The following is a 9,696-nucleotide window of genomic DNA, read 5'->3' on the forward strand; positions in this document are numbered from 1 at the left end:
AATAACTCTAACTGTGAGTTTGATGATTACTGAAGTAGCAAATTGTGTGTGTGTGTGTGTGTGTGTGTGTGCGTGTCATATAGCGGTTTGTAGGTACTCTAGCCTTATATTGCACATTGGTTATGTAAGATTAAATCTCATCTCGCCCCGAACACAAACGAGAGCTTTAACAAAAACATCTTCATTCTCCAATGAAATCACAGTCTGTCAAGACCAGTAGTTGACCATAAAAGTGTACGGACTTGTCCTCTAACGAAGTGAAAGATGAAGAAAACACGTCTTTCCACTTTGTACGTCCATCCACATTACCCACAATCCTCCCTGCCTCATGTGATGCATTCAAACCCTCTCTCTATCCAACAATTCTTGCTTCCTTTCTTTTTTTACTTCACCTTTTCCTGCTTTTTCTCTTTCTGATGTCTATCTTTTCTTCTTCAAGGATTTTTACGATAATTTCATCCTAAAGCTGCTTTAAAGTTTCAACACAATATTCAAAAGCGGCCACAGGAAACACCACATGGCAAGCGAGATCGATATTTTACATCAAGAAACAAAAATGACCCACAACGTAACGACAAACAAACACCCCATTGGTTGGCATCTTACACGCTCATGCACAACGCATCGGAGAACAGGAAGGGGCGGGGTTTCGGGGGGAAGTGCGTGGGTTGGTCCAGCGGCTTGTGTGTCGAGGGGGCGGGGCTTCCGTCACACGCGCCACAGCAGTAAGTGGTTGGTGCTGTCGTCCCGCCCCACCGTCTCGCTGCTATTGGTCAGTCTGAAGTCTTCATAGCCGTCGCCGCCGCTGATGACCAGCAGGTTGGATTTGGTGGGCAGGAGGGTGGAGGCGCGCCGTCGGGAGGAGTCTCGTCTCTGCAGGCCTCCGCTGCTGCTCTGTGCGGAGTTCACTATAATAGAAATTCAGGACACACACACATATTTGTTATCTGATGTCACTGTGCCATATTTTATTGATAGCCTCTATTTATAGACATTCGTCTTGGAAGCATCCAATCACAAGCATTAATCAGGCCTAACCAGGCAAGTTTAAAACACTTGTTTTTAAAACACACAAGTGGTTGATTGAAAGGTGAGTAAGCGTTTTTTTCTGTTGTTTGGGTTGCATCAGGATGCATTAATGTTTACACTGCAAATGAAATGATCGCATATGTCCCTGACCTTTGTAAATGGTTTGTGTGACGTGATGGCAAAATGTTCTAAACCAGTCTTGGCACTGACTATTTGAGATGGCTAAATTAAATTAAATCAAATTAAATATTTAAATATTTGATACTCTTTTGCAGGGCCATAATAGGGTTTTTTTTTTTGAATACCACAACACACAAAGTTTTATAATAATAAATAATGTGTGTATTAGCTAGACTTGTTTTTTTTAATTTAATAATCTTCCTTTTATACAAAAATAAATTCCTTGCCAAACAATTACTATAAAAACATGAGTTAAACAAAAGAAAGAATAACAAGGTACATTTCTGGCTCACATTAAAAAACAAAGTAAAAAAAAGTATTAGCTAAAAAAACTAACAAAAAAGTACATGTTTTTTTAAAGCTGAATTTAAATTCAATTAAAAATTTGATATTGAATTGCAGGGCCATAATCACTTTATTTATGAATACCATAATATTTGCAAAAAAAAAAAACATGTGTTTGTGTTTTTATGAATCCCATAACATTTATAGAATGAATTTTTTTTAATTATTTTAATATTATTATATACAGTATAGTGCAGTGTAATATGGTCAGTTTTTAAAATATACTGCTACATAAAAAATTTAAATTGTATGAACAAATTACAAATAAAATTACAACACATTATTGACACTGAAGAGAACAGTTTAAGTCGCACTGAACTCCTAATACTCCTAATAAAAAAAAAACACAGAACAGATCAATGTCTGTAGGTTTCTGTATTTCCATAATGCACTTCGCAATTTTGTTGCCAGATCCTCTGTTAATATTACCCACACTGCAACAGGCAGTGAGAAACTTACCGGATTCGGACGGCGGTGGGAAGTTGACATCAAAGCCTTCTGGCAGCTCAATGCACGTGAGGAAGCGGACGTGTCCGGTGTGTCCGTGGGCGGAGCCCATGGGGAGGAGGGGAGCCCGCAGAGAGCCCGGCACAGTGCTGGAGGACACGGGCGGGATGGCCAGAGTCAGGACCACCCCTGCACTGGTGCCGATCCACAGCAGGTCCTTACACGCCAGAAGAGCTGTGATCCGCAAACATGCTGCTTTGTGCTGCCGGATAATAGCATCAGAGCCTAAAAGAAAAAAAATGAGACAGGGATTTGATTTGATTCTGAAACAGTTCTTCATTAAAAAGCAGTGTTATTTTAGTATAGTTGATATACTATTATAGCTCAAATAACAAGCATTTTTACTGAAAAGTGTAATCTGCTAAGACCTACGTGCACACACACACACACACACAGTGTTAGTATTATTTGTATACTATTATAGTATTTATTGATATTTTTAGTTAGATTAAAATCTTTTGACATTTGAATTTGTGTGTTATTTTGATAACTGCATTAAAGTGATACATATATAATACATATAAAATCTTCATTCCTACTTTTGGGTAAAAACTAAGTGATGGAAAGTTTTTACACAAAATAGTGATAGTTTTGAACTCAGCGTCATCAGATTAGAAAATACTAGGCCTGTTTTGCTAATCAGCAGGCTTTTTTTCAAGATGCAGGACTGTGTTATTAATGCACACTAAACAGTACCTGCAAGCATCTTGTGCACGGCTGGTGCCACGTCGACCTCCGTCAGGCTCTCGTAGGTGGAGGCGTGATAAAGCCGCACCTGAGCACTGCTCTGTAGAGCGATCCACACGCCTTTACCATAGCTCACCATACTGGTCACACAGCGCCCACTGTCCTGACCCACCTGGAGTGAGTGCTGAAGACGACATTAAAACACATCATGTCAAAATTGCAAAAATTATTCAAGTGCATGAATGTCTATTGCTGTTCATGAATGTGATGACAAGTGTATATATCGTTTGGTTATAATTGTCATATTTTAAACTTTTAATCTGCTGATGCCAATTGTCAAGTCACATTTATTTTTATTTTACATTTTATACAATAAAGATTGTTCCAAAGCAGCTTCAAAGTAATAAAAAGGAAAACAACAGTTTTAATGTTGCAAAATTAATCAGTCATGAAACTAATTCAATTTAAGCTTTCAAGCAGCTCTACAGAAGACAAGTGTCATTATTTCGCACAATTTTGCTTCATTTCAGTTCAATAAGTGTGTCACTGTTGCAAAGTCATTCAATTATAAAACAAATTTGATTTCAGCTGTAAAGCAGCTCTATAAAATACAATTGTGACATCATTCAGCTCAATTCAGATTGAATGTTGATTCAATTAATTTCAATATCTGTGTGGATGTTGCAAAGTTAGTGTCATTATTTAGTTAAAATGTTATTCTTATCTGATGACGTTAGTGCAGGTAAATCTATAATATTACTGAATATTAATTATATTTTAACCCTTGTGTCAATTTTGACCCAAAGAGGATTTTCTTTTTTCTGAATTTTTTTTTTATCGTATTGGACTAAAACTTACTGACTTTGCTCACAAAGGGTATAACAACTTCTCATAAAAGTGCTGATAATTTTCACAATTATCACAAATTACCTACAAAAATGACCTATTTTTCAAATGCTATATTATTACCAGATATTGGATTCAATTTTCTGTGAACTTTTTTTCAATTAGCACAGGTTTTGTATTTATTTTTAGAATTGATTGATCATAGGCCTCACTGATCAGAGCTTATGCATCTCAGTTTTTGAGTGAATATTGTCAAAATTATCCACAAATAATGATTTTTTTCATTCAAAACTCAGATCAATGGATCTTATGATCAATCAGTTCCAAAAAGGAATCCAAACCTGTGCTAACTTAAATAAAACAAGGTGACAAAAACATTCAATCCAAGATTTGCTAAAAATTATAGCATAATGAGAGATTTACAAGCAATTTTTAAAAAGCCGGTCATTTTTGATCAAGAACACTAAATCAGGTAAAGGATTTTCAGCAAAAATGTCTTTTTTCCCCAGACTTCATCTGCATGTAGTTTGCGTCTGACCTCTTGTGCTAAAGTGCTGGTGTTGATGATAAGGACTCGGTTCTGACAGCCACACCACAGTTTTCCCGCCACAGGAACCATTTTGGTCACGGGTCCACTTGGAGAGCCCAGACACAGCGTTTGAGAGCTCTGAGGATCCCAGAAACTTCCTGTTGTGCAGAAAAAGCACAGAGAGTTGGTGAAAATCGCTTTTATTGGTTGTAAATTAATCATTTGGAATGGATCTGAGCTCACCTGCATCCCTCTGATAAACAATCACCTCCCCGTTTGCCAAGGACACAAACACTTTGTTGTCAAGATACCTGGAAATAAAAAGAGATGTTCAGTCTCCATGCCGACATTGCATAAGTTACCATGGTAACAGATCAATGAGGCGGAAGCTGCTTACAGGATACACAGGATAGAGGCAGAGTGCTGCATCTTCATGCTGTTCTTCCGGTTTCTGATGTTGTCTGATGACTGGTACACATGAATACTGAAATAGAACAGTTATTATTACAACATGATTATGCTTATGAAATACATCATTTTTTTCTTGTGTGTTTACTGGTAATCACGAACTTAAGTTACACTAATGTTCAAAAGTCTGGGGTCAGTTTTTAATGTTTTTGAAAGTCTCTTATTCTCACTAAGGCTGCAATTATTTGATTAATAATACAATAAAAAAAAGTGAAATATTATTACAATTCTAGAGTTTTCTATTTGAATATATTGTAAAATATAATTTATTCCTGTGATCAAAGCTGAATTTTCAGCATCATTACTCCAGTCTTCAGTGTCACATGATCTTCAGAAATCATTCTAATATGCTGATTTGCTGCTCAAGAAACATTTATGATTTTACTGTCCCTCTTGATCAATTTTATGAATTCTTGCTGAATATAAAATATTACTGACCCCAAACACTTAAACGGTAGTGTATTTGGTAACACTTTACTTGATCTTTCTATACATAACGGATTATAAACGTGTTGTTAATTTGGGTTGGGATTTCAGAATCAGTTTGTTAACATTGACTTGAATTGAAATAAATTGGCCCAAAAGACATTCATACTTCCATCTTACTCACAATACGGACACATGATCAACACCTGTGTAATGTCTGGATTTCAATGCATTTTAAAGGTATGCTTTACAATGGATTTTAACTGCAACTAGAACTATTTACGAAATAATATAATGCAATAATATTATTAGGAATTAAAATGCATGATATATTCAGGCATCAAATCAAATGCTCTCTAAGACATCTGACTTGTTTTGTTTGTTTTGACTCTCAACTGGCAGTGAGGCAAGAGCAAATGCTGAGAGAGAGAGAGAGTAAATGTATGCATGGAAAGTGACAGGATGCACTGAGGACACAGGCAGGTCTGAGCTTGAGATAATGAGAGTCTCTGTGGGAACGTGGTAAACGGGTGTACTGTAGTCAGATCAGGGTCACCTGAGGTGAGAATTAAACCCCAAACAGAAGGAGCAGCAGGGGGGTGTTTTGCACAGCAAAATGTGATTACATAATTGCGTGTTACTATCGTTCATTTTTTAATTAGGCCCATGGGCTTTAAATGCTGTCTAAACACAAGTTTGAACACTTATAATAACTATCAATAAGTACATTAACAAACATTATCACATTATATAACAGATCATTAATTTTCCATTCAAACAGTCAGAACTGTCATGAAAACGAATTTCCATTTTTGACTGATATAAATGTATTTTTCAGTATTTTTACTTAATTTTTTGATAAATGTTTACACACACACACACAATAAGCATTTTAATAGTTTTATTGTTATTTATTATATATATTTCTTTTTCTTGTCATTACATTTCATATATATATATATATATACATACACACATATACTGTATATATATATATATATATATATATATATATATACACACAATATAATATATAATAATATATATATTTCCACCATCTAAATGTTAACATCATAAAAATAAGCATAATTTACTTTCTTAATTTCAGGTGTTACAGCTGTTTCTGCAGCATGTTACTTTTAAAGAATATAATAAATATATATTTTGGTTTATACTGATATAATCATGGCCAGTAGGGTGGTGAAAATAATAATAACAAATAACATCTACTTTTTAATATCTAAAATATCGACTTTTAAAGATCCAATCAAATAGCTCCCTATATAACATTAGAAGTTATTTATTCTCTTAAAACCTAAACATAAGCTTAAAAGGAAAACTTAAATTAGAAATGTTGCCTTGGAAAATAAAGTTTAAAGGGGTCATATGATGCGATTTCAATTTTTCCTTTCTCTAAAGTTAAGTAATAAAATTACTAAAATTAGAAATGTTTTTACAAAGTTATAAAAATGACAAAAGCACATAAAACAGACTAAACTTAAAACTGAAAAATGTAAAAATAAATGCTTATTTATAATAGTAAATAAATAATACTAAAATCACCAAATCAAGTACCACCCTGCATCCCAGTACAGAAGCTCTTTATTCTGTCATGCATTGTCTCACCAGCCGTCCTCGGTCCCGAGCCAGACGGAGCTCTGATACGCCTCCGGGTCGATGCTCAGCAGGTCCTCCAGACTGGCACGGGTGAAGGACCCTCGACTGGACCGCCGTATGGCTCGGCCGTCCATGGGACTGTCCGCACTGAATGAGCTGGGGACTGGAAACTCCTGTTCCTCCTCGGAGCTGGTGGTCTCGGTGGCCATGTCCTTCGAAACGGCTGCTTCATCATCTGAGAGAAACAAATACATAAAAAACACCACCAATAAGACACAAATCACAAACATGAGTACTTTATATGATTTTAGAGACTGTAAATGTGACTCACTGCCAAAGCTGGATGAGAGGGTGGAATGGGAGGCTTGGCTCTGCAGTGTGGATGAAGGGCTGGGAGAGTCTTCGTCATCGGTGTCGTCACTATCGAAGGGCACGAGCTCTGCGGCGGGGACCGCGGGCGGCTCGCTGAGCTCCAGAGACGAGCTGGAGATGCAGATGTGGAGCTGGGGTTGTGTAGACGCTGTAGGATTTGACTCAGACGGGACGGAGGCACTGGAATGACCCACACGTTCTCTGCAGTAAACAGAATGGACATTTTGCACATGCAAAAAACATTGTATATTATACTGAGAGGCAAATCTGTTTTAAAAGGCATATTCCAGGGCATTTTCAACTTGATAACATGTAAGGCACGTGGTTGATTACCACATACAGTATGATCATTTAGAATTGTCCAGGAATATTTATTAGTGTTGTTATTGTTAAACTGTTAAAAATACTTGCAATTGAAATAAAACTAAAATAAAAATGTATAATATTAAATGAAAAACTAACTTAAAAAGCTGTTGCTTTGTTGCAAATTAAATAATGAAGTGTTGTTTTGTTGCAACATAAATAAGTTTAAGATGAAGTACTAAAATTGCTCAAACTGAAATAAAAATAAAACGAAATAGAAATATAAAAAAAAAAAAAAACTGACAAAAGCATATACAGCAACAAAACCTGTTTTAAAAGCCATATTCCAGGGTATTTTCAAAGTAATAACATGTGTATGGCATGTTGTCAATTACCAGAAACAATCATTTAGAATATCAGTCTTGTTATTGTTAACTAAAACTATTATAATTGTTTTGGAAATTGAAATAAACCTGAAATAAAATATAAATATTTGATAAAAACATTTTTTTTCTTTATAAAAAATTAAACAGAAATACACACATGTAAGTAAAAGTGCTAAAACAAAATACAGCTGAAACAAATATAAATTAATGATAAATAGAAATATATTTTTTAAGAAAGTCCAAAAATGACAAAAGCGCATAGCAAAAACTAATTTAAAATGAAAAATAAACTGAAAAACTGAAAAATTAAAAAATAAAATCAAATTAATAAATACTATAATAGTGAATAAATAATACTAAAATAAAATGCAAATACTTTTATATATACACACACATATATGTGCACTTATAAATGTAGATGCACAAGTTTTTCAGTAAAATTGTTTGTTTTTTGTGCTACAAAATTGTCTAAATAATAGGTTATCCTTAATAGGTGGGGCTAGTGGATATGTTCTGTTCATTTATATACATCGAAAGATGTTGAAATTAATTTCCCTGCATGCCACATATGCAGAACATAAACATTAGGTTGAAAATAACCTATAATGTTCTTTTGAACACACTGTGACATTAGCAGTGTGAGCATGTTGTGTCTGTACAGAGACTCTCATTAGAACAGCTCATCTATTATTAGTCTTTAACAGGAGAATTTGTCCTGTTAAGCAGGTGTGTTTAGGGCCGTCGGTCTCACCTGTTCTTCAGGCCCGGCACGGCTGCGATGCAGATGATACGAGCGGAGCAGACGGCGATGCAGGCCTCCACTGTGGGCTCGTCCCGGATGTTCAGCAGACACACCTGACCCACGTACCCGTCGCTGTTACACACCCACACCTCATACGTGTTCTCAGGACAGCTGTGACTGGGGGAGGCGCAGGAGAACTGCATCCCGCTGCGGGTCTTCATGATGGGAATGGCCTTCAGGAACTCAGGGTCCCACTGGTCTTTGTTCATGGCTGGACAAAAGATGGGAAACAGGGTGCTTTTGATTGTCATCAATATATTGCATATTTGTTGGGCTAATATGAAATATATGGAGTATATATCATATCATAAATATACTGTATAAAGTATTTATTGGCCTTCTCAAAAATATATGCAATATTTGTATTTTTTCATAAAAAATAGGTAGTATTTCTTAGGCTTAGTAATGAATTTTGTGCAGTACTTATTGGCATTTGAATTGAGTATATACAAAAAAAAAAAAAAAAAATTTCCATTAATATATTCTGTATTTATGGGTTTTACATGAATATAGGCAGTATTTCTTGGGCTATGCATAAATATCTATTCTATTTTTCCATGAAAAGCCCAACAAATACTATACAAATTCACGAAAACACATAAAAAAATTACTGCATATAGGAGGTTCAACAGATATAGCATTTATCATTGAATATGCAGTATTTCTTAAACTTCTCATGAAAATATGAGGTACTTTCTGCACTTTCCACACACACACACACATATATATTCATTAATATATTAAGTACTTTTGTGCCATTTGTGAATTTATATAATTACTGTTTGATTTATGCCAGTAAATATTAGATGAAAAACTTAAACAAAACAAAAATCAGAAATGTTGGCAACTAAAACAGGTTAATTTTAAGTAATTTTAGTATTTAAACATTTATTTCAGTTAGTAAAGCTAAAATAAAGCAAATAAAATGACTAAATTACAATAAAAAAAACTGAAAACTGAAAATATATATTAAGCTAAGTTAATAAGCTAATGAAAAATATTAATAAATACTATAACAGCACACACACATGCATATATATGCTATTTTTGCATTATTTATATCATAGTTTTTAATTATATTAAATTATATTATTATTATTTTACATATATTAAATACAATCACATAAATATTACTAAAACAACACTGGCTTCTGTTTTTTACAGTGAATTCTCTATTTATTGTTTTATTCACTAGTTTG

At 34.6% G+C, this 9,696-nt stretch overlaps 1 protein-coding gene across 2 annotated transcripts in view; it reads right to left on the reverse strand.

Moving 5' to 3' along the window:
• Positions 1-285: 285 nt before the first annotated feature.
• arhgef17 (Rho guanine nucleotide exchange factor (GEF) 17) overlaps positions 286-9,696 on the reverse strand; it is a 114,885-nt gene continuing 105,474 nt past the window's right edge. For both annotated transcript variants that reach the window (XM_016546962.1, XM_016546956.1), the window contains 9 exons: positions 8,447-8,708; positions 6,966-7,207; positions 6,644-6,869; positions 4,521-4,607; positions 4,367-4,434; positions 4,133-4,281; positions 2,758-2,932; positions 2,014-2,286; positions 286-908 (listed from right to left, as the gene is read on the reverse strand). In XM_016546962.1, the coding sequence (XP_016402448.1) occupies positions 709-908; positions 2,014-2,286; positions 2,758-2,932; positions 4,133-4,281; positions 4,367-4,434; positions 4,521-4,607; positions 6,644-6,869; positions 6,966-7,207; positions 8,447-8,708 (1,682 nt within the window). In that variant the 3' untranslated portion in view covers positions 286-708. The remainder of the gene's footprint in view (positions 909-2,013; positions 2,287-2,757; positions 2,933-4,132; positions 4,282-4,366; positions 4,435-4,520; positions 4,608-6,643; positions 6,870-6,965; positions 7,208-8,446; positions 8,709-9,696) is intronic.

The sequence above is a fragment of the Sinocyclocheilus rhinocerous genome, unplaced genomic scaffold, assembly GCF_001515625.1.
Source record: "Sinocyclocheilus rhinocerous isolate Xijiao unplaced genomic scaffold, SAMN03320098_v1.1 scaffold942, whole genome shotgun sequence".
In the NCBI taxonomy this organism is placed as follows: Eukaryota; Metazoa; Chordata; class Actinopteri; order Cypriniformes; family Cyprinidae; genus Sinocyclocheilus; species Sinocyclocheilus rhinocerous.